At 43.0% G+C, this 25,352-nt stretch overlaps 2 protein-coding genes across 16 annotated transcripts in view; one reads left to right on the forward strand and one right to left on the reverse strand.

The window, feature by feature from the left end:
* Positions 1 to 2,613, reverse strand: part of LOC146990126 (serine/threonine-protein kinase BRSK2-like) — a 139,574-nt gene extending 136,961 nt beyond the window's left edge. For all 15 annotated transcript variants that reach the window (XM_085769161.1, XM_085769154.1, XM_085769147.1 and 12 more), the window contains exon 1: positions 2,171 to 2,613. In XM_085769161.1, the coding sequence (XP_085625287.1) occupies positions 2,171 to 2,264 (94 nt within the window). In that variant the 5' untranslated portion in view covers positions 2,265 to 2,613. The remainder of the gene's footprint in view (positions 1 to 2,170) is intronic.
* Positions 2,614 to 17,582: 14,969 nt separating this feature from the next.
* On the forward strand, positions 17,583 to 18,722 carry LOC146990127 (up-regulator of cell proliferation-like). Its single transcript, XM_085773036.1, has 2 exons — positions 17,583 to 17,599; positions 17,729 to 18,722. The coding sequence occupies exons 1-2, from the start codon at positions 17,583 to 17,585 to the stop codon at positions 18,720 to 18,722; spliced, it is 1,011 nt and encodes a 336-aa protein (XP_085629162.1).
* The last annotated feature ends 6,630 nt before the right edge of the window (positions 18,723 to 25,352 follow it).

Raw genomic sequence — 25,352 nt, forward strand, 5'->3', positions numbered from 1 at the left:
GGTTATTGGGCAGTGGAAGCAGGTGAGAAGGAGAACTTGAGTGTAATCAGGGCTTTTTGTGGAGCGACAGATGCTAATTCAGTACAGAGTGTATGTGGAGGTGGAGTCTGTGTCAGGACTGATGGGATCATGATGTTTGCATGTTTGTGACTCTGCCTGCCAACAGATATGATGAATGGCAATCTGAAAGTTGCAAAACAGGTCAGATTGGTATTTGAAAAATGTATCTGATGTAGAACCAGATGTGAATGGAGCTTGAATCTGGTAAGAAAAGATCAGATTTCATCTGACCTGTGCTGTTCAGACTCAACTGTCATTAAACAATCTGATCTGGGTCACATAGGAAGAGAAAAATCATATTCAGGCCATTTGGGGCCCACTCTGTGAACTCACCACCAACACTCCCATTTTGCTGATGTTTCATACAGCGCAGGTGTTACATAGCAAAAGGTGTTGAGGGGACAGATAGTTGCCCTTGGAGCAAAGCAGCACCAGAGCGTGTGGGACTGGATCTGCAGTCCTCCATAATTAATCCCACTGAAGAAGAAACCAAATTATCTGTGCGTCTTTGTGTGAGTAAAATGCACACTGCTGCAGCTTTACTCAATCTGCTAAATAGAAGTATTGTGTGATTAATACAGCAGCAGCAGAGGATGCTACAATCCAACTCCAGCAGCCAGCTAATTGGTTGGTCATGAATAATTCACCCGCCGAGGGAGCGGAGAAGCGCGTGGCTCCTACCTGCTGGAACCGGACGGAGACACCTTGATCATTTTTGGCTACATGCGCTCACAGATGGTGGGGGTGTCTGAAACAGGGGAACCTGGCTTGAGCCATCCAGCACGTAACTGCGCTGACTGTGGAGACAAATCACTGTGACGTTCACTCTAGAGATGAACGGTGAGCCTGCGCAGCTCATCAGTGAGCCGAGAGGAGCTCCTGTCATTCAGCCGACCCTCATACTAATGGGATGGACAAAAAAAAAATAAAAAAAAATCACCACTAATCTGCAGCCTTCACGAGGAGAACTTGGTGTACTGGTTGCATCCGTTACAGCAGGGCGTATCTAATAAGCTGACTGATATTACTTTGATAAGATGAGACAAGTTTATTGTAAGTCGTTTAGTTTCCTTGTAGGATTGTTACTGGTTTGCCTAACAGGACAATTAGTCATGAATACTTGATATTGACACTTTAATTTCTCCTTAACATGCATATCACTGAGATAACCATCAGCTACAACGGTTTCCAATGATTATTGAGGGAGGTATCAAGTATTTTCTCCATCATATTTATGCCAAGGGCTGTCTGGAGAATTGCAAATATGAAAGATATTAAAAATCAATAACACCTCAAACACCAGCTCCCAGAAACAGTCCAAACTAAACCTCAGCCACTTTTTCTTTTTTTTTTTACCAGCATGACTCATGAGATACTTGAAGTGCTTTGTGCAAGTGACAAACATCAGCCAGGTGTATGTATGAAAAAAAAAAACAGATACCAGATACAGTGGGCTTACATCATCAGCACCATGAAACATCACCCAGCCTGACAGAGGGTCCAGGAAGACACCCAGCAGCAGCAGCAGCAGCAGCATACACTGCATCACTGGAACAAATATGCAGAAATGTGTGATGTTGCAGCTGCAGTGTGTGTGTGTATGTGTGTAAAGCTATGAGCTGAATATGGTGTGTGTGTGTGCGTGTGTGTGTGTGTGTAGGGACCGGACAGTGCAGCATCACCGCTCTGTCTCTTCTGCAGAGAGCGGGCCCATGTGACAGATGGATGCTATAACGGAATTAGAGACAAGAAAAATCACAAGGGCCCATTATCACCGAGCCCTCTCTGCCTGACAACAAGGATTAAAGGCACACTACCACCATCATCAGCATCAGCATCATCATCACCATCACCACTACCATCATCATCTGCCTGCATCCAGCAAAGCCGCATCCACCAGAAACATCCGCAATTATGGGGCATTTCTCTCATTCCCCCCTTTCCCGCAGCGGCACATTCAGAACACGCAGCGCCGACGCAGAAATGCAACCCGTCGTGATGTCAGCAAGCAGGCGCGGCGGTGCTGAGGAGAGGAGAGGAGAGGAGAGGAGAGGATAGCCCTGACAGCATCACCCGCATCTGGGAGGTTTCAGAGGGGGCTTTCACTAACCTGTCTGTCCTTTGCCGAGCGTCTTCTCCAAGCGGTACGGTCCCACATAGTTGGCGTAATGCCCGCTGTTGGCGTCCTTGCCCGACGATGACATTTTCTGGCGTCAACGGACTCGCAGGGAGTGATTTTTCTCACGGGTGTCCGAGTGGGACGCGTCTCTGTGGGAGAAAAGCTCAGTTCCGCGGGGCAGTGGAGTTCGCCTCGGTCGGCGTTCCCGTGTCTCTGACTGCTGCTCGCTGCGATTTCAGTGTCTCTCTCTCTCCCTCCCTCTCTCTCTCTCCCTCCGTGCCCTGTGTGCGTGCTTGGCTTGCGTGTGTACGTGTGCGCGCGCGTATGTCTCCACGTCCAATTTGCTCGCGGTTCCTCCGCCGGTCTCGTCCTCGGTGCGGCTCAGATTGCGGCTCTGAATGTGGGTGTCATGGTGTTGGTCCCGGAGGAGCGGTGCGCTGCAGCCCCGTTGGGTGTGATCTGATGACGGGACAGCATCTACTGCCCCTGCCTGCCCTGCCGCTCCAGCAGCTGCGTCAGCGCGCAGTCGATGTGAACGGACACTTCCGGTGGCCCCTTTCAAAATAACAGGCCATTAAACTCACTGACAGGACTGCAGCAGTGAACTGTTGGGTGGTTGTCAAGGGTAAAACTGAAAACGCAAAACCCACTGATGATCTTTGATCAATTGTAGCAGTAGGCTACAAAGTAGAGCTCTACACTCAACCCAATCGGGTTTCATGATCGATAATTACAGTGTTAGGCTATTCAATGAAAAAATCACAATGATCAAAACGTGTTAATTTCAAAGTCTGCAGAGAAAATAGTAGCCTTTTTTTTCCATAGCCTAGTTCTTGGCAAACTTTTTTTTTTGTAGAATGCTGCTTCCACATTTTACTTACACATGTAGGCTACATAGACTAGGTGTAGCTATGTTGAGATCCCATGAAAACAGCCAAATGTTGAGTTCTCAGGACAAACCACAGAGAAGGTTTAAGGTACAGATCATCTCAGTATTTGTAGAGTAACTGAATGACTTTGAAAATCTAAAAATTGAAATGAAAAACAGAAATGCATAATTCTATTATTTTTTACAGTAAAAGGCAGTTTGTTAGGCTACTGTCATAATTTTAATGAGTGTCAGTGAAGGCTTTCAGTTCTCGGTCTGCTCTAGTTTGTTGAGAAATAAATAGACAGGTAAGCCTATAAATCGTTTTAATTTGAAAACTAAGTCGTCTAACTTCCGCTGCCTTTTTGTGTTGACGCAGCTGCTTTAATCAGGGAACACGCATGCGCACAGAGCTGGGATAGAGCAGAGCAGGGGCTGGTGACTGAATCCGGGTGGAGGTGACAGTGGGAGATGAGAGGCTGCCACTCCTCAGAACTTCCATTTATTTAAGTCTATTAATAAACCAGAAAAAAAATTAAACACAATCGAGGCCACAGTGAAAATTACCCAGATTGCACAAGAGGCTGTCTGCTAACATAAAAAGATAAATAAAAATTGATAAAATAAAATAAAATAAAATAAAGAAAACATATAAATGTCTATATCTGTAGGCACATTTGTGATTGATTGATTGATTGATTGATTGATTGATTGATTGATTGATTGATTGATTGATTGATTGATTGATTGATTGATTGATTGATTGATTTCTGTATTTAGCCACATTCAGTTATTTAAGAATAACCATGTTATTCTGTATGTATGTGTGTGTGTGTGTGTGTGTGTGTGTGTGTGTGTGTGTGTCTGTGTCTGTGTGTGTGTGTGTGTGTGTGTGTGTGTGTGTGTGTGTGTGTGTGTGTGTGTGTGTGTGTGTGTGTGTGTTGGGGGTAAACACATTGCACGCTGAGACACTTTCACTTGATTAAACCAGCGGTTGGTGACAACGAACATCTATCTGTCTCATCACTCCTTCACAACAAAAGCCTTTTGACCCAGCACGCTCAGTGGCAGATGGGCCCCCCACCTCCCTCCTACCCTACCCCTCCTCCTTCTGCTTCCCTATTCCTTATCTACCCCTCCCTACTCACCCACCCACCCCCCTTCAAATCTGAGTCCCTAACAAAGACCAAGGTGAGGGGGGGTGGGGGGGTTGGGGTCTTAATTTTACCACGTTAGACCTGGTTGCAGTGAGACTACAGCTTTCCCCCGATGACCCCCGTCCACAGATCAATCATAAATTTCCTCTCAGATTCTTGCCACTGTGCGTGCTCTCCCAGGCCTGATCTCTGGGGTCCGATCCCCGGTGGCCGCTACACTGTTTGGCAGCTGCAGATGGCACCGTGGCTGTAAAGCTGCACCGTCCTAATCACCTCAATGTGGAATAATCTGCCATTATCACCCAGCCACTAAAGAGAGGCCGCAAGACTCATGTCTGTGTCAAAATGTCTCTTTTGGCTGAGTGTTTCATGGTGTAGACGAGACCAGGGGCAGGATGAGTCGTGAGGGTTAGTCACATTATGAAGCTCTCCTACGTTGTCGGGAGTCTTCATATTGTATGATGTTATGTCCAGCGAGCGACAACCCGAAATTTGTATATTCTCTCCACAAACCTCTTTTATTCAAAGCTCCCTGAGCTCGTTCTGCAGAACAGTCCAGATACCTGTTGTAACGTCCAGAGAAAAAGAATCAGACTGTGTTCACAACCTGAAGCCTCTTTATTTGTTCTAACTATGAATTACATTTAGTGCTTCAGTCCAGCTTTTACAAGAATGATACCAAGAATGAACTGTAAATCTGAGACAGCTTCTTGTTGTAAGAATTTCACAACACATCACACTTTTCAGTTCTCGCTAAATATTGAATTTCACTTCACAGAAATTAAAGACATGTGGCCTATTAGGAAAAACTAGTTCTTTTAGACAGAAAACATCTTCACATTTGCAGTAAACATATTAATATTAAGTGTCCCATTGTTAACTGTTCTGCTTCTTCACTGAAACATCTAAAGCTGCAACTAATGATACAAGTTCACTGTTTTTCAGTATTTTTACAAAGTATGACTGGCATCTTGGCATCTTGACTTGGTACGGGAGCTGCTCTGCAGCAGAGAAAAAAGCTCTGCAGCGAATCATCAAATCCGCACAATACATCACCAACTCCCAGTTACCTGCCCTGAATACCATCTTTACTTCCCGCTGTCTGCAGAAGTCACATAACATCATCAATGACCCCTCCCACCCTGCCCAACACCTCTTTGAACTTCTGCCATCCGGCAGAAGATACAGGTCCATCAGCACACGCACCACACGTTTTAAGAACAGTTTCTACCCCACAGCCATAATCACACTGAACAATGCACTACAGCCATAATGTGAATTATTATCTGAATGTATTAGTACTGTACTGTAGTACTGTTTACTGTATCGTGCAATGTCTGTACATTGGTACTGTTGAGAGTGCGTGATGCTTCAGAATGTGTGTGGATCAGTGAGTGAATGATGTTGTGTGAGTGATGTATATTGTTTTAGTATTTATTTATTTTATTCTCCTGTCTTTTTTTTAACGAGTCCGTATCTGACTGTGCACTTTGAATTTCGTTGTACACACAAGTACAATGACAATAAAGTATCTTGAAATCTTGAAATCTATGACTCACGCTGCAAACAATAATGAACCTCTCAGAGGTACAGAGGTACTGTAGGTTCTCCTTCTATTGTGGCGTCTCCTCCATTATGGTTGGTAAAAAACCTCCAGACCATATTTGTTTAATTATTTGAAGAGTATTGATTTATTCTTATATCATTGTATTTTTTTATCTGCCTGTGGGGTCAATGAGCAAAAACATTGAAATCCTCACTGTAGAACTGCAGCTTTTACATTCTTTCACCTCTTTTACAAACAAATCTGTTGTCACATACTAAAATGTCTGCATAAAGGTGCTCATATCCCAGAGTATTCACTATTTGTTCTTCAGATACATGAGGAATGTCTTGAAAATCAAAAGTAGATCAGCATTGACCAGTTAGAGATATACCTGATTTACATCATACACATTCTACACCAAGACTGTAACAATTACATGATCAGTAAGACAAACTCGACGTGCAATTACAATAATTTGCAACGATTCAACACAACCATTAAACCATTAAATCAACCATTAAATGGACTCACTTTAAGCTACGTAAGCTTCCTCCTAGCTATAGCTACAATTTAGTGCAAAGACACGATCCAGATTGTCTACTCTGCAGCGGTTCCAGAAAATACTATGAATGAGAAACAGTTAAGGCTGATGTGGTAATAAAATACAGAATTTAAGATAACATGGTCAGTAGTACTTTATCCGTTACCCATCTTGTTTTTACCACCTGAAGTTGAGGCAGATCTGAACCAATAAGGGTGCTTTCCAAAAGCTTCCATCTCATAAGTTTTTGCCAGTCAACACTGCAGTGCACCCTCAGAATACAACGTTTCCAGAAGTCTCTGCTTTAGGAGCTTGAAACTCCAGAGTATTGTTAGTATGTGGGAGTCCAGGCGTAAACGTAGCAGAAGGGATGAGTTTTAAAACTAAAACCTATTAGAGTGGGTGTTGCCTGACTCAGCGAGACAGTCAAAACTCACAACAGTGAAACGTGGAGGAACCGTCCTGAACAAAGCATCTCAAAAGTAGGAAAACTTAACAAACAAAATTTCTGATGCTAACTTTAAAGGGAACATTTTAATGCAAAAATCACTTTTTGAAGGCTCTTTAGCATATATCTGGGTGTTTGGCTTGCCTTCCAGCCCTGAGAAATATGAGAATTGACAAAAAAAAATCTGAAATTTTCAGGTTTGGGTGAAATCCATGTAGTTTTACGAGCTGTTCCCTAGGTTGTATGACAATGATGTCATTAATTTTCAAATTTGCATAATACCACCTCTACCTGTGAGTACCAGTACCAGTAGAGGGAGTGGGGCGGGGCAAGCAGTGGTTCATTTACATTTAAAGGAACAGGCACTGAAACCAGCCGTTCTGAACAGGGCTGTTTAGAGAGGATGAAAAGAGCTGTGATGTTTGATGACTCCGGACTTGCTTGAACTTGAAAAAGGGGGGAGTTGTCGTCACATGGTAAAAACAGACAAAAAAAAAAAAAAAAGTCTGCATGATAAGGTTTGCCTTATTTTCTGGTGAATCCTAACTGTCTTCTTTTATCCTCTTACATCATCAGGCCATTAGGAGCCATCAAAATGCTGGTCATCTAAAAAGGTAATGACAAATATTGCAGCTTGCAGTAGAGAGTGCAGTTGCATTTGCTTCACCTTCACAAGTGAATCCACACGTCACTGCAGCTCCATTTAAATGAATGATGACGACTTCCAATTCTGGCTGCTGTTCTGCTGGAACCCTAAGAAACGGCCGTCGTCTTCTTCCTATCCTCCCTCCCCACTGACATAATGAGCTGTGTCTGAGGAAGTCATTAGCACCAGAGACAAACAGATTACATCAGCACAAGATGTACACACTTACAGCACACACACGCACGCACACATGCACACATAAAGCTATTGCCAAAATTAGCTTTTCTATCAGACAGCACTGTGGAGCTGCCTCATAATTTTGCCATCTCCCAAGGCTATTGTGAATGCTGTAGGTGTGCGTTTGTGTGTACTTAAAACTGGTGACGCACACTTGCATAGCATCGCATGAGGAGGGAGATATAAACATTGTAGGAACAGGCCACAAAGTGCACCATTCACTTTTCAGGATATTTCTGGAAAAAGAGAGCTTAGCCTGCAGTCTATTTCTGCATTAGTCAGCTCTATTGTGGCTGTCTTGCCAGCAGAGCAGGATAATGCAGGCACACACTCTGTCACACACACACACACACACACACACACACACACACACACACACACACAGACACACACATACACACACACACATTTACGCACACATTTCAAGCCACAGAAGCCAAAGGAGAGAAGATGTCTTCTGACAGCAGACTGATAAAGAGTGAATCACTGAGATAAGACGAGGACACAAGATTTGTGAACTGAACTTCATATCAGGCAAAGTTCAGCAGTGGGTTTAGTCCTGAGAGCCCAAAGCAGTGCGACTTCAGAAAACACATGCAAAGACGCAAAAAATGTGCAACAAATTCAGAAAACATCTCCATCAATTTGACAACACTTGAGCAATACAGAAACTCACGACACAACGGAAGTGTTTCTAGGGATGTAAAATAAAAGTGAATCTGTATTTGTCAGAAACATCACCGTGCTGAGCACAGTGTCTCCAAGCAGCACATTACTGTAATGAGGGACATGAACAGGGACAACTCGGTTGATTTGAATACATTTCCCATCAGTGGAGAAATGGAATTGGACTCTTTTGTTGTGGTGTGAACTCCACATGTGCAGAGGTGTTTCTAATTACTGCTCAGTGGCTCGTTTCCAACAAATCACATCTCATTTGAAATGACATTTTGACATAGCACATTTCACTGCAGATTCATAAACATGTAAAAGGCATTTAGAGTACAGCTGTACATTTGACAGGTTTATAAACATTTACAAATTCACTGGATTTATTGTCACTTTTAATATGTCTTCAATTGTGTGTGATTTTCTTGAGCTTCCTCATTCAGCCATCACTCAAAATGCTATGTTCTCCAAAAAAGTAGAAAATGAAAAAGAGAGAAGTTTTATTTTGTCATCATGTTGTCATGTTTAAAATTGCACACTGTGAAATGCAAATAATGTTTTCAGTCAGTTTTTCAATGATCCTGTTCTGGTATGATCACTTGTTGTCACCTGACCAAAGCTGAAGCAGGAATGACACATCTTGACATCTTGACCTTTGTCTTGTTTTGATTTAAGTTGTGATTCTCTGGCTAGACAGGGCCCTAGTTTGCTGGCGCAGCGCAGGTGGCGCAAGGTAGCGCAGCTGGTCTAATGCGAGTTTCGACCAGCGCAGCCTAGCGCAAAGTCAGATTGGAAGATTGGCAGATCGCGCTGCGCTGAGATAGGCGTGGCCGCGCAGCAGGGGGAGGCGTCACAGATTCAGCTTGGTGCAGTGGAAGTTTTGTCCGAAAATGTCCCGCCGAGGTTGCGCTGAAAGCTCGCCACCTCCAACCAGGTCTAGTCTCAGCGCAGGGCGGAGCGCAGCAGGTGCAGTGGAAGTTTGGCTGACTGACCTGCAGTGCACACACGTCACCAAGACCTCACAGGCAGATCTCCACAGTTCCAGACACATTTCAATGCAATAAATATCCACAATAACCACTATTTAATGCAACTAACGGAATCAACACGTGAATTTATATCTATATAGATTGTCCCGTCACATCTGACGTCAGATCAAAGCAGAGATCAAAGGCTGTGGCACGCGCAATGGAAACTCCACCTGAATTAACACAGCAGGGACGAACTGGCACTGAAAAGCAGCTGTGGATGTCCCAAAAGCAGGACTGAGGGTGGATGACTGCATGTCGCTGCCGTGTTGAGATACCACTCTGCCCTTGTGATGATCGCTTTATTTATTTATTTATTTATTTACTTATTAATTCATTAGCGGAGAGCGACCGCATCACGCAGCCGTAATGAAAAACAAAACACAAATCATCATCTCTCTTAGTCCACCACAACAGCCTCGGTATCAGATAGTCAGTATATAGCCTACTACAGTATACTCAGCATCTCTATCACAGAAAAAAAAGAGAAAAAAAGAGACGGACAGAGAGAGAGAGAGAGAGAGAGAGAGAGAGAGAGGGAGGGAGAGAGAGAGCGCGAGTCCTTTACGCTGATTTAATCCACATGGTCTGTGTTTATGTTGTGATTAGTGTACACCTGTCATCTTGCTTACATAGGGTTTGAATAAATGTGAGTTTCTTTATTAGTGTATTAGTTGTTTCTTACATTGGGTAGGGGTTCTCAGTGTATCAGATCAATCCTGGTTAAGTATATTAGTAAACTCATTATTGGTCACTCTGAGCTCGGACCTCCGGACCAAAACAGCTGTTTCCTCCGGGGAGAGGTTCGGCCTCTGGCGTCGCTGTCTCCTCCGTCCATGTCCAAGTATAAAATGACAAACTTGCAGCGCGCATCACCCGCCGCGCAGTTAAAGGTGAGGAGAGGAGCTCCTTTGATTGGTGAAGATCTGACTCGGCTGTGTCAAACCCACTCCACGCCTTTCTCTCCTCCTCCTGTCTCCCTCCCGCCCTCTCTCCTCCCTCTTCACCGTTTGCGCCGGTGGGAGGGACGAGGGGAGGGGTTGCGCTAGTCTAAGTCTGACTGCGCGGCCCAGCAAACTTGCGAAATGGACCTGGGCCACACCCCGTTGGCGTGGCGAAGCTGCGCTGATGCTAGACTTCACCTGGTCGACGAAACTAGGGCCCATGGTGACTGATAAGTTGCGACCGAACGAAGAATGAACTGAAATGAAGTGAAAACAAAGTCTATTGTTCTAATCACTTCTTGCTAGTCCACATCTTAACGGAGGCAAATTGTTAGTAATTAAGAGGGGGATGCAGTGAGATGCGTGTAGTTCAGTGGTAATTACAAAACTGCTAATTTAGAGTGCTGCTCTGTAAGACCATTTAGATTAGAGTACTAGCAATTAAATTGGCAAAAGACCATAATTACTAACACCACTTACAATGTGCAGCCTCTCATTCCATCCGAATTTTCTATTTATCTGTCCGAGCCAGTTTCTGCTGTTCCTCGCTACACTCTTATCTCAGAGATACAGTTTATATTAAAAGTACTGAAGCACCAGACTCACGGCTTCCATTTTTGAGCTTAAGTGTCATGTCTTATCTGCAGACAGTGACATTAATATATCAAGTTTTTCATCATTTCATCTAATGAAAGCAACTGTGAAAAACACCAGCTGAAAATATGACATCTAGAAATATAAGCGAAGGTGTGTTTAACATAGCTTTTAGACAAACACATTGCTATTAAACTGACAAGAGAACAAAAAGTAGAAGTACACTTGCCAAAATATTTGAATGTCTGTTCACTCCTTTTGTTTAAGGTGAGACTTTGGAGGTCAAAAACAACACAGGATCCAAGCAGCTAAACAGCTCAAGTCATTCATGCACAATATTTACTGTAAGATGCTGCCATCCAGTGGGTCAACTGCAAAACAGCGTTCATGTTAAACACACACACACACACACACACACACACCAAATACATACTGTACTGTGCAAGTCTTTGGACTAGGGGAGGAAGCCAGAGAACCAGGAGAGAGCCAGTGAACAGGGAGAAGATAAGGGGCCCTAATTTCTTGGCGCAACTCAGGGTGGCGCAGCGAAGCGAGCCCTGACGCAGCTGGCGAAGTGGTATTATCGTCCAGTGCAACAAGGTGCGCAGCGGATTCGGTAAATTGGCAGACTGCTGTGCGCTGAGATGGGAGTGGTCGCGCAGCAGGGGGAGGTGTCGACAGATTCGCCGTGGCGCAGTGACAATTTGTTACAGATAGACCGCGCGGAGAGTGCGCCGAAAGCTCGCCAGCTCCAACCTGGTCTAATGTCAGCGCAAGGCGAAGCGCAGCCAGCGCAGTGGCAATTTGACTGCCCAGCGCGCAGTGCAGACACGTCACCAAGACCTCACAGGCAGATTTCCACACTTCCAGGCACATTTAAATGCAATTAACAACAACAATAATAATAATAATAATCATCACAATAACCCCTATTTATTGTATCTGAATCAGCACATACACCTATATCTATATAGATTGTCCCGTCACACTGATGGCAGACCAAAGGCTTGCGTAATGAAAACTCAGCCTGACTGAATTAACACAGATGAAACCAGGGAGGGACTGAGACAGCCGTGGATGTCCCAAGAGCAGGTGTTGACACTACACACTGTGCCGTTGCAGATGATCAGCTATTTATTTATTTATTTATTTATTTACTTATTGATTTATTAGGGGCCAGCGCCGCATCGTCACGCGACCATAACAAATAAAACTGAAATGCCTCCGTTACGCACAGCTGTTGTGTTGTTCTGTTGTATGTTGTGATCTGTGCACACGTGTTAGATAGATAGATAGATAGATAGATAGATAGATAGATAGATAGATAGATAGATAGATAGATAGATAGATAGATAGATAGATAGATAGATAGATAGATAGATAGATAGATAGATAGATAGATAGACCTGGATAACATCATAACCTCCTCCCTCCCAGACTACTTTTGCATCATCAGCCCGTGAGGTCTGTTCGCGCGACCGGACACTGGGTTGGACACTGCCAGCTTGGACCGGACCAGAACATCAGTTTCCTCCCGTCTCACTTGCTCTGACAGATTGAGAGCTGTTGCCCAGTAAAAAAAAAACAAAAAACAAAACACACACACCCCTTTTCCATTAATAAAGACACTCATATTTAGTAACCTATATTTAAACACGTGTGCACAGATCACAACATAAACAGCTGTGCGTAACGGAAGCATCGCGGAGCGTCTCTCTTTTTCTTTTTTCTTTAGAATTTACCTGAGATGGAGATGTGAATATCTGCTCACTATGAGGCCAGGCTGATTGTGGTTTGCTGTGAGAGATGATAGTTTATTTGTTTTCAGTTTTATTTGTTATGGTCGCGTGACGATGGGGCTCAATAAATCAATAAGTAAATACATAAATATAGCAGATAATCGTGTAGTGTCAACACAGCAGTAATCCATCCTCATCTTTCATCTGTGCAGCCTTTGATCTGTCATTAGTGTGACGGGACAGTCGATATAGATGTGCTGAATGTGTATGCTGTAATCTGTATGTGCTGATTCAAATCTTCTCTTCCATGGTGAAATCAAACGTCCGCCTTGCGCGCGCGGCGGATTTAAAGGCGAGGAGAGGAGCTCATTTGATTGGTGAAGATCTGACTCGGCTGTGTCAAACCCACTCCACGCCTTCTCTCCTCCCTCTATGCCATTTGCGCCGGTGGGAGGGAAGTAGGCGGGATGCGCTCCGCTGCGTCTCGAAGGAAAATCGCAATCTGCTCCTGGTCACTCCCCGTTGGCGAAGCGAAGGCGAGGCGCAGGCCTGATCCCCTCCGCCTGCACCTGGTTCACGAAAGTAGAGCCCAAAGGGTCCCAGGCTCGGCAATCAAACCCAGAACCTTCCTACATAGGGCCAACAGTGCTAACCACAGGATCACTGAGCTGTCCAGCTTTTTCAGGGGGAGTGAAAAAATGTGAAAAAGTGACTGATGACTGAATGCATATTCTCTATGTTCACAAAAAGCAGCATGATTTAAAACAAACAAATCGTTTTTTTCAACATTTCTGACATTTTATAAATTGATCTGACTGTCCAGATTGGTTCTTTGTGTATCTGTCTTTCCATCTCCTGTGTTTTTGTGTCACCTCAGGCTCTGTGGAGAATTTGAGATTTTGTTGATGCATGTGTGTGGCCAAATGAGAAAATATTTTTATGTGAGAAGGCTGCCAGTGGGTTTGCAATTTTGTATTTGTGTAGACAAACAGTAGTTGCATTGCAATAAATTTTCCTTGATTTGGGACTATTCTGCTGATCCACGGTTGGTCATGACAATGTCTTAATATCCTTGGGAAAACACTGTATTAAGACAAACCAGATTTCCACAAAGAGCACCACAAACAAGCTGTTGTCCTTTGTAACATGATGCCTATCAATGAATTTTGAATTCAAAAGGCATGTGAAAAACAAATGACTCTATCTGACAGAAATGTATTCCGGAAGTAATGATGAAATGATTGCTGAGAAAGAAGTCAACAAGAAAGAGGTTAGGTAGCATGGCTGTTAACACAGGTTGGACAACATTTTTTTTAAAGATTAATTAGATGCTTGGGAGTTCATCAGGCTGCTGCTTCAGAGAGCTTCAGACCAAAACAGACAAGCAAATTAAACAACAAAGCAAATTAAGAAATGCCCGTGAGTATGTGATATAAACATACTGTAATACAACAAAGTCTGTGATGTTTCATCACTATCACAAAACGCCAGCCATTAATTTAATTCATAAACGTTATGTCCAGTGAGTCCCAGTTTTGGTGTTTAAATGCTTGTCTTAATAGTAAAAGTACCAAATTATCTCAGCACACACTATTTTTAAATCCTGAAGGTTTATTTGCTTTCTAGGGGACAACAAGGGGGAAACAGAATATAGAGGATAGTATACTAAACTCTAAGTTGTAAGAATGAAGTTGGAGTTACATTGGCCACATTGGTTCAATAGTTACAGGTTGACACATTTGTTCTTGTACAAACTGGATAAGAAGACCTGTTGTACTGGTTCCTTGAGTACTTTTGGTTTCTTTCTAGCAGTATAAACAAGACAGCTAACACGTACAGCATCAGAGTCTCCTGCAACCTGATGTCAGGTAAGTTTTAGTGAATTTATATACATTGAAAACATTGTAACATTTTAACTTTACATCCAAATCTGCTTCAAATCAGTAACAGACAAATGATACTTTACGTTTGTGCAATATTTTGATTTGTCTGTTACTGATTTGCCATCAGTCAACAAAAGTACAATGTTTGATTTTGTGAAATTATATATATTTTTCTTACCTCTAGATTTTGAAGGACATAGGAGGGGTAGATGCCTGCAATGAACACAGAAGGACATGAGCTTGCAGGTACATCCTGACAAATACAGTGCTTTATGTCTATATTTATTTTTTCCATAATTATCAATTTATTCTTATTTAATAAAGCAGTCTTGATAACATTACAATCTATTTTCCAAAGCATATATAAGGACAAGATAAAGGAAAAGACTGCAATCAACAAATCATTTTTTAAAGTTACATAAAGAAAATAACTTAAAGATCAATGTAATACTGTCAAATGCACAAAATGGACTTAAGGGAGAGTTCAAACATATCCACAATGAACACAGAAGCACAGGAGGTTGCAGGTACACTTTATTTCAGACATAGATAACATGGAAAACTAGAAAATTTCCTCTCGGGAAATTTTGAATGGGCCACGGGAGCTACTGCGGGTTGTGCCATCTCTGTCAACATGGGAATCAAACCCACGATCTTAAGGTCAAGACAGAGCTGATCAGACAGACACATGATCATCTTTCTATAAGCACTGATATGGAGGAGCTGTAACCACATTAGGTTACCTGTGTGTGTGTGTGTGTGTGTGTGTGTGTGTGTGTGTGTGTGTGTGTGTGTGTGTGTGTGTGTGTGTGTGTGTAACTGTAATCACATGAAGCTGGCTCTAGAGTCTGTGTGTGTGTGTGTGTGACTGACTTGACACATAGTTAGTTAGTAGCTGCATCCTGTGTCAGTCTGATTTAGCTGTGTCTGTGTTTATAAACATTTAAACGAGCGCCAGGTGGATTGTTTATGAAGTTAACGAGCCCTGGCCTGAGGATCAAAGAGGTTACCACGGCGATAGGGGCCCCCGCAGGCTGAGACAGACAGAAACGTGGAGAAAAACAGCCATTTTCTGCCTCTAAACCGGCCTCACAATTAGGCTTAGCATGACAAAACGGTAACTCCTATCAGAACAAAACACAGATCAACGTTGCTCTAAGGACTTACTGAAAATTTCGGTACGATTTGGTGTTTCTACAGTAAATATTTTGGCGACGCTGGCAGTTTTAAAACATCAGGCCGTTCTGCTCCTCTCAGAAAATATTTGTATTGGACTCAATGAGGAGCAGGGACAGACGTGGCCGCACTCAGAGGCTGATTCTGTAAGTTCTGTAAGTCTCTCTGATATTTTGAGCACATGACATGAGAGATAACAAGTTTGTCTTACAAATTCTGAAAAAATTATGTCTGTAGAGTGTAAATTGTGGCCGTGGTGGCAATTTATCCAGAAAAAATACAGAATGTTTCTTCACTCTCTCCCACTCTAACCGATGATGTCACGCACTCTGACACGAACATTCCATGCAATACACACCCATTATAATCTCATCATTTCTCCAAAAATGATCATGGTCATTGATCAGGGATTGATCAAAAACTATATGACCTATCAAAACGTGGAGTAATACGACAATACACAAGACTTGTGTCTACTGTTTAAAGTTTAAATGGAGTCTCTAGGTGAAAGTATGCCTGAGCAGTAGACTTTTGTTAAACTCCAATGATTGGTCTTTTTCGCTCTTTTTTTTTCGCCCGTCCCATTGACTTACATGCAAATTTTTTGCGCAGTTTTTCGCGACGCACGTTTTGATATATAATTTGTCCTGCAACTCTTCGAGTTGCAGGACTAGTAGCGAATCGAAAATCGTCCGGAAGATGAAAAATAATAAAAACTAGGAAAAAATCCACACAATAACAGTAGTGCCCGGGCTTCGCCCGGGCACTGGTCCCTGCAGCTATTTCATAGCTGTTGGGACCAGTGCCCGGGGCGATTGCCCGTGGCCCTAATGACACCTCAGGCTCTGTTTGATTGATAGATTAATCTATCCCTCATCTTTATTCTATATGATAAATTAATTAAAGCAGAAGTAAGCGGAATGTTAGTGTTAATCTAAGTCTTAAATAGTTCTATCTTCCGACAGCAATCACTTCTATAGAGTGTTTGGTCTGAAACACAGGTCTGTCAGTCACTCTGCTCTGCTATAAGCCGAGGAGAAAACTTTCCTTGTATCCTACAAACTTTATCCAGTGAGGAGAGAGAACGGCATAAAGGGGTGGTCCTCTCTGTGTGTGCAGCCAAGGGATGCGCGTGATTGTGGTGACGTAGGGACGAGGGCAGGGACTGCTAACTCCATCAGTGGACAGGAAGTTAGCCAAAACCACCGGATCGCTTACTTCTGCTTTAACTAATTACTCCGTGAATCAGTTTTTATTGTCAAAGTAGTTAAAAGAAGTCAATTCAAAATAATTTTGGCAACTGATTGAATCAATGAAATTTTGACAGTGCAGAGTATATAAAAAATGTTGAATGTCCAAATGCAAAGTCTCGTAGAATACATTAATTAATAGCCTCTTGATATAACCAGCCTAATCAATCAATCAATTTATTGTGTGAATGTGTATGTGTTTGCGAATCTATGTATGTCTCCCTAACATGTGTTCCCTATGTTTCCCAATATGTGTCCCCTATATTGCTTGTTTTTAACATGTAAAGCACTTTGAGCTGCCATGGGCATGAAAAGTGCTATACAAATAAAGCCTGATTGATTGATTGATTGATGTGGGGAAAAGGGCATGATGGAATGCAATCAAAGTTAATGTTTTAAACTCGTTACTTTTGCTGAGATTAATTGATTGAAATGAACACATCATAACTTTGTTAGCTGTATTCTTTCTTTCCTACTGTGAAACTCAATTGTAACTCTGCAGATAACAAATACAAATGCGCATACAATCACATAGGGGCTAGAATTTCTAAAAGTGATCTTCTTTTTCTTTTTGACAGTCCTTTCCAACTTTCTCTCAAAACTTGGACTGGAGAAATTTTATCCCAACAAGCTCACCCTTCAGTCTCTCTCGGAAATTAACAAAGTCTGCATATCTGATGAACCTGCTCAATCAGTACAAGAAATACCATGGTGTTTTCTCAGGAAGCTATTTAAAATCAATGCTGAATGTAGGGATTGTACACAATCATTAATTACTAATTAATGATTGTGTACAATCCCTACATAATTATTAAATAATTAGTTATGAAGAATACAGTGACTCACTTGACCTAGACCTTTACAGTGCAGATGACTCTGCAGAAGATGATAAGATTAACTTTCTGGACCTCATTGTCTCACTATTCCTATGTGCTGACAGCTTCTTGCAACAGGAAATGTCACTGAAGATGTCAATTTGTCAGTTTCCTGTCCCACTCCTGTTGCCCAATGGCAATAAAAGTCAGAGTACCCTGATGCTGTGGGCTCTGAGAGACATTGTCAAAGAGTGGCGTCCACATGATTTGGCTGAATCAAGAGGGTTTGTTGAAGAAAACATTGTCCAAGCAAATATACCATTCTTTGTTTTTGTGAGGCTGAAGAACTCTAGTTTATCCAAGTCCAGGATTTTGAATCATGTTCTCAGCAATGGGCAACAGAATCAGAGTTTCTTCATACACAGAGAAATGGAAGGAGGCGCAGATGAAAGACAAATCGCAAACGGATTTGTGGAGGTTTGCTGGTACCTTCCCTCTGGTAGTGAAAACTTGGACTTATTTCCAAAACCATTTGCCTTGGCCAATTTGCGAGGAGACATTGGTGAGTCACTAAGACAATTCAACTTTCTTTTTCAAGTGTCAACTGCTACCTTTGTATTCCTGGACAAAGTTGAAGAAAATGAGAGACACATTCTGACATCTCTGCAAGATGTGAATTTCAAACTCTTCTTAATTACTAGTGCTACAAAACCAGAGGATATTATACCTATCAAGACAGTAATGCATGGATTAAATTTACCAAAGAACAGAGTAAGGATCAAAATTCCAAAGATGAATATTGCAGAGTTTTCAAAAAAAGTTTGTGAGGACATCAGGACATCCCTGTCAGATCTAAAAAACACAACAAGCATTGAAACTATGTTTGACAAAGCTGTTGAACTTGGTCTATCTGTGGATGAAAGCAAATCTCACAAATATCAGAAAGCAGCTGAGGACATTGTGAAAGAAATTGGGAAACAAAACATACCAGACTACATGTAGGAGCCAATATGAGTTTTTGTTGATTAACTTGTGTTTTGTCATTATGTGAGTGAGAGTGTGTGTGACTGGGTGTGTGACTGGGTGTGTCTAGCCCCATCTGGTGGGCACCTGTGAGGAGGGTGGAGCCAGAGGAGCAGGAGGCCTTAAAACCAAGCAGCACTGCATCCAGGCGTGGTTGGGAAAGGCAACAAGTTTTTGACCGTGCTGAGGCCTGAAATCCTGCCCTAATCCCAGTTCTTATGTTATGTTATGTTATGTTGATCAATCTAAAGCACTCTGTATTTACAATAAATGGTCAAAAGGGGACCAACTGGAACTTTTTCTCATAGTCATCTTTCATCTTTCAACCAACTGCATGTGTCAAGCTTCAGTCCGGACCAGCCACCAAAAGGAGTAATTAAAATTGCTTCTACAAAAGTCAAAAACTTGCCTGCAATGGATGATCAGGAAGTAAAGGATGGAAAAAAGGATGGAACAAAAGAACAAAGGTGAAATGCAGGTGTCACTTGCTGAAGGCCCAGAGTGAATCCAAGCCAAATCGGATTAATCGGTATGTTTATTTTGACACCTTGAACACAGTCCTGTTAAATGTTTCAGGTCTAAATCGATCTGAGGAATCTTGGATTGTATTCTTGAAAGAAAAAGACATTTCAGTTTGTTAAAGGGCTCCAGTTTTTCAGTTTCAAAATGGAGGAGGGCAAGGCCACTGACTCACCTGATGTGTTACCCGTTGACTCTGAAGAGAAAGAGAAAATGTCTGAATTAGAGAAGAAGAGAAAGGAAGCAAAAAATGCCAGAAAGAATAAAATTGCTTCCATGACTCGCAAAATGAACAAATTGACTGCATTTATGTCTAATCCAGCAAATTTGGAAGCTGTAAAGGAAAATTTGCAGACATATACAGAAATGGAAGAGGAATTTAAAGAATTGCACATGCAATACCAAAACCTTTTGACAGAGGAAGAACGTGTACAGGACACAGAGCAGTGGTTTGAGCCCAAGAGAGCTACTATTGATGAGTTTAAGTCCAAGTCTAATGAGTGGATTGAGTCCTGTGTTATTCCACCTCCACCTGAGGGAGAAGAGGAAATAGGCCCTAAGGACAGCATTTCCTCAGTAAGTCGGAGGTCGTCTAAAAGCTCAGTGGCAAGTTCAGCTTCAGCCCGTCTGGTGGCACAGGCCGAGAAGGCAGCACTTTTGGCCAAAGCTGCTTGTATAGAAGAAAGGCATGGTCTAGAAGAAGAGGAAGAATATCTAGTTAGGAAAAGAGAAGACATAAGAAGGCAGAAAGAAAAACTGGACTTTGAAGCCGAGTTGTCAGCTGTAAATGCCAAACTTGCAGTGTTGACTGGTGGTGAGGAACAGGTGGCTTCTACCCCAGCTGATGGCATGGAGGCATATTTTGAGGAGAGGAGATTGGAGTTCGCTGACATGGATACGCTGCAGCCAGTGGCTCACTTACCTGAGGACAGAGTGATCCGTCCCAAGGACGCGGCGCACCACATATCTATTCCTTTGTTTCAGGTACCTAGGAGCCATGGAGATCTGCAGGGAGACCACACAGGTCGTTGGCTGCTCCCTGAAGCTCAAGAGACAGCACAAGGAGCACAGCGTACACAGTCTCGGCCAGCTGAGCATGCAACACTGAGAGGTAAAGCAGCTTCACAACCAGAGGTGAAACCTCTGGAGCACTCAGGCAGAACTGAGCTCAGTACAGAATACAGACAGCTAGCACCCAGCAATGTTATTGCAAGTACCCAAGCAGAAATGGTAGGTGCTACGTTGTCAGAACAGGAGCAAGAGCGGTACAGGTCACTGCAGGAACAGGTAGCTTCTAATAATCTACTTGCAATATTAAATAGACAAAATGAAATTACATCCATGCTTCTCATTGTCAATTTTACCTGTTCAAGTAAAGTCTGTTAAAAACAACAAGGTCACTCACACCTATGCTCTTCTCGATCCAGGCAGTTCAGCAACATTCTGCACGGAAAGGCTGGCTCATATGTTGGGCTTAGCAGGAAAACCAACAACTGTGTTGCTGAGAACAATGTCACAGGAAAGACCTATCAGGAGTACATTGTTGTCAGGACTCGAGGTGAGTGAACTCAAAGGTAACAACTTCATTCCCTTACCTGAAGTCTACACTCAGAGGTCTATGCCAGTAACAAAGGACAACATTCCCACACAAGAGGACTTAAAAGAATGGTCTTACCTCAGTGACCTTCAGTTACCAAAAATAGACTCTGATATTGACCTGCTCATTGGCATGAATGCAGCAAATGTGATGGAACCCTGGCAGGTGATCAACTCACAAGGAAGCGGGCCCTACGCTGTAAGAACCCTGATAGGATGGGTGATTAACGGCCCACTGGGAGGAGGCAGTGGTAAAGGTGTGGACAAGGCCACAGTGACTGCCAATAGGATCTCCTTGGTTGACCTGCAGGAACTTCTGGTGAGTCAATACAACACTGATTTCAATGAGAAGGTCTATGATGAAAAAAATGAGATGTCAGTGGAAGATAAAAGGTTCCTGAACATTGCTAATGAATCAGTTAAGGTCAAGGAGGGTCATTATTGCATAAACTTACCTTTCAAAATGAATAACATCATAATGCCTAACAATCATGTGATTGCAGAGCAACGCCTTTTGAGTCTAAAAAGAAAGTTCAAAAGAGATCCAAACTATCAAAGGGAGTATGCCGAGTTCCTTGGTGATGTCATTCAAAAAGGCTATGCTGAAATTGTTCCCCCAGCACAAGTGAACAGAACTGATGGGAAAGTTTGGTGTATATACCTCACCATGGGGTATATCACCCAAAAAAGAAAACAATTAGGGTCGTTTTTGATTGTGGTGCATCATTCCAGGGAACATCCCTCAACTCGGAACTACTCCAAGGCCCCAATCTGACAAACACACTGATAGGAGTGCTGGCACGCTTTCGACAGGAACCAGTAGCAATGATGTCAGATATACAAGCCATGTTCCATCAGGTCAAGGTAATGGAAAGTGATACAGACTTCCTGCGATTTTTATGGTGGCCGCAAGGAAACATAGATAATGCACCTAAAGAATTTCGAATGACTCTTCACTTATTTGGGGCTGTCTCTTCACCTAGCGTTGCCAACTTTGCACTCAGAAAGACCGCACAGGACAACGCAAGCAGCTTTCCTCCTGAGGTAACAAACACAATCATGGAAAACTTTTATGTGGATGACTGTTTAAAATCTGTGCCCACAGAACAGGAAGCAGTGAAGCTGATCTCAAACCTCACCACAGTCTGTCATAAGGGAGGATTCCATTTGTCAAAGTGGATAAGCAACAGCAGAGCTGTCCTTGCTGCCGTTCCACCAGAAGACAGAGCTAAAGAGGTAAAGGAGTTGGACTTGAGCAAAGATCAATTGCCCATGGAACGAGCCCTAGGACTTGAGTGGTGTGTACAACGTGACGCTTTCAAGTTCAACATCACCATTAGCGACCGTGCACATACCAGAAGGGGCATCCTATCTGTGGTAAGCTCTATATACGATCCCATAGGCTTTTTATGCCCACTTATCTTGCCAGCCAAACTGTTGTTGCAGGAATTGTGCCGACAGAACTATGGATGGGATGGGACCATTCCCCACATGCTAGTGGAGCAGTGGACGAAGTGGACCAGCAGTCTATCACAGCTTGCAGACTTTGAAGTTCCTCGCTGTTTCAAGCCAAAGGATTTTGGTGAGTTGATACACAGCCAGATCCACCACTTCTCTGATGCTAGCGAGCTAGGCTATGGAACAGTCAGCTACCTCAGAATGACAAATGCAGAAGGAAAGGTCCATATAGCATTCCTGATGGGCAAGGCAAGAGTTGCTCCTTTAAAGCGGCAGACCATCCCAAGGCTGGAGTTAGCTGCAGCAGCCCTATCAGTCAAAGTGGACAGAATGCTCAAAGCAGAATTACCACCACCAACAGACAAATCTGTGTTTTGGTCTGACAGCACATCTGTCATAAAATACATCTCAAATGACCACTCTTGCTTCCACACCTATGTTGCCAATAGGACATCTAGAATTAGAGAAGCCACACAAGTGTCCCAGTGGAGACATGTTGGCACGAAATTAAACCCTGCTGATGACTGCTCTAGAGGTGTGAGTGCAGAAAGGTTCATGAAAAATCCCAGATGGATCAGTGGACCAGAGTTTCTCTGGTCATCAGAAGAGGATTGGCCAAATGAACCAGTAAACAGTATTCAACTTTGTTCTGACCCAGAGGTCAGAAAGTCCATAACAGTGAACTCAATTATGCAGACCTGTGAGGAAAGGCCCACAGACAGGTTACTCAATCACTTTTCAGACTGGCTGAGGTTGAAAGTAGCTGTGGCATGGATCCTGAAAGTGAAGGATGCATTAAAACACAAGATAAAAGATGGAAAGCACTCAGAAGAACACAGCAAGAAACATATTGCAACCAGAACGTACACAAGGTTTGTCAAAGATAACATGAAAAGATCAATAACAGTTGGAGATCTGAAAAATGCAGAGAATGCAATACTTACCTATGTACAGAGACAAAGTTTCCCACAGGAGATTAGGAGGCTGCAGGAGGGAGCATCCAGTGTGAAAAAAGGAAGCAGCATCTACAGGCTGGATCCAAGGTTGGACGATGGCATCCTCAGAGTGGGTGGGCGCTTGAGAAGAACAGCAATGCCAGAGGAAAGGAAACACCCTGCCATTCTGGCCAAAGACCACCACGTGTCCACTCTGATCCTGCGCCACATCCATATCCAGACTGGGCATGGAGGAAGGAATCATATGTTATCCCAGGTACGAAAATCATACTGGATTACTAATTTTAACTCTGCTGCACGAAAGGTTCTCTCTCATTGTGTGACCTGCAGAAAGAACAGAGCTAGGCCCGGCGAACAAAAGATGGCTGACCTGCCAAGTGAAAGACTTACTGCGGATTTACCACCATTCTCAAACGTTGGTCTTGACTACTTCGGCCCTTTTGAGGTGCGGAGGGGAAGAACTACACTAAAAAGGTATGGCGTCATCTTTACCTGCATGACCAGCCGAGCGGTGCATCTTGAAATGGCCTGTTCTTTAACTACAGACTCATGCATCAATGCCATAAGAAGATTTCTATGCCGAAGAGGTCAGGCACAGCACATACGATCAGACAACGGCACTAACCTTGTAGGTGCAGAGAGAGAATTGAGAGAAGCGCTCAAGACTTTGGACCAAAGAAGGATCCACCAAACTCTGATGAAAGAGGGAGTTCAGTGGAGCTTCAATCCCCCCACTGCCTCTCACCATGGTGGGTTCTGGGAGCGCCTCATCAGAATGGTAAGGCATGTCTTACTTGGAGTCTTGAAGCAGCAAACATTAGACGAAGAAGGCCTAACCACTGTTTTCTGTGAAGTTGAAACAATTCTAAACAGCCGGCCTATTACAAAAGTACACAGCAAATTCAAAAGTGTTAAATTTCCAGTGTTGGTGTTAAATGTTAAAAATACAGTGTTAATTCAACACTTGCTTAGTTGATTCAACTATGTGAGAGTTAATTCCTCAAAAGAGTTGGTGTTAATCCGGGGAGTTAAATCCAAACAACACTATTAAGTGTTGATTTTAAAATCAACACTTAAAATCAACTCTGTTACGTGTTGACTTTAAAATCAACACTGAACAGAGTTTCTCCAACGGATCTGTGACGTGTTTTCCTGAAAGCGGGACGATTCCCAGTCTGAGCAGGAGTCTGAACAGGGGCAACAGCACTTTCTTTTCGGGACTTCACCGAGTATCTTTCCGTAAGTAAATGAAAGGCAGCATGCCTATTTGATAATTACCTTCTATTCTATGCAGTAACGTTAGTATTTTTATGTGTTGATAATAAGTCTAACGGAGTCCTGTGTGTAAAGTTAGCTGACATCATGGTAGGCTAAGTCCAATGTTAAGGTTAGCATGGTTGTTGTAGCCTGATGCTATTTTTTCAAGTGTGCATTAATGTTCCTTTTGTACATAAGACATGGGTGTTGATAAATATGCTTAACCTTGGTAATGTTATAGGCCTGGGGTTTGAGCTCCCGCCTAGGGATAACATTAGCTGCTAAAAGTCGGACTAGCTCCGGGTGGTAGCCTAAGTTAATTATGTTGCTGCTGGAGGAATACAGGTGTAGTAGACACACTGGGCTGCCACACCGACCTCTTCTCTAAACCCAGAGTTTAATCTTAATTTTATTTTCTCAATCTATCATTAGCCGCAGCTAATACAGGAGCCACACACACACACACCCCTCAGCTGCTGAACATCTGAAATGTCTGTGAGTTTTTATAACGTTAACTTTGAAGTTACGCCGTGTTGTAGCTATCTATGCATATGAACAATAGTAGCCTATAAAAATGTGTGTTCTTCTGTAGATTGACCAAGACTTCACCATGATGTTTGGAGAGGAAGTGTCGGGCAGAGTTTTGACAAAAGGGCATACTTTTGTCAAAGCTAGGATCCTGACAGACTGCGAAAAACTGACTTCTAATGAGCACATTGAAGACCTCTTGTCTGTGCCGCACAAGGTGGGTCTGGTTAATTTGTCTCCTTCTCTTTAAAATATCTCAGTTATTTATGATGTGAATGTGTCTGACATGTCTCCT

The sequence above is a fragment of the Trachurus japonicus genome, chromosome 3 (genome assembly GCF_045865225.1).
Source record: "Trachurus japonicus isolate A0001 chromosome 3, Traja_1.0".
Classification (NCBI taxonomy): domain Eukaryota; kingdom Metazoa; phylum Chordata; class Actinopteri; order Carangiformes; family Carangidae; genus Trachurus; species Trachurus japonicus.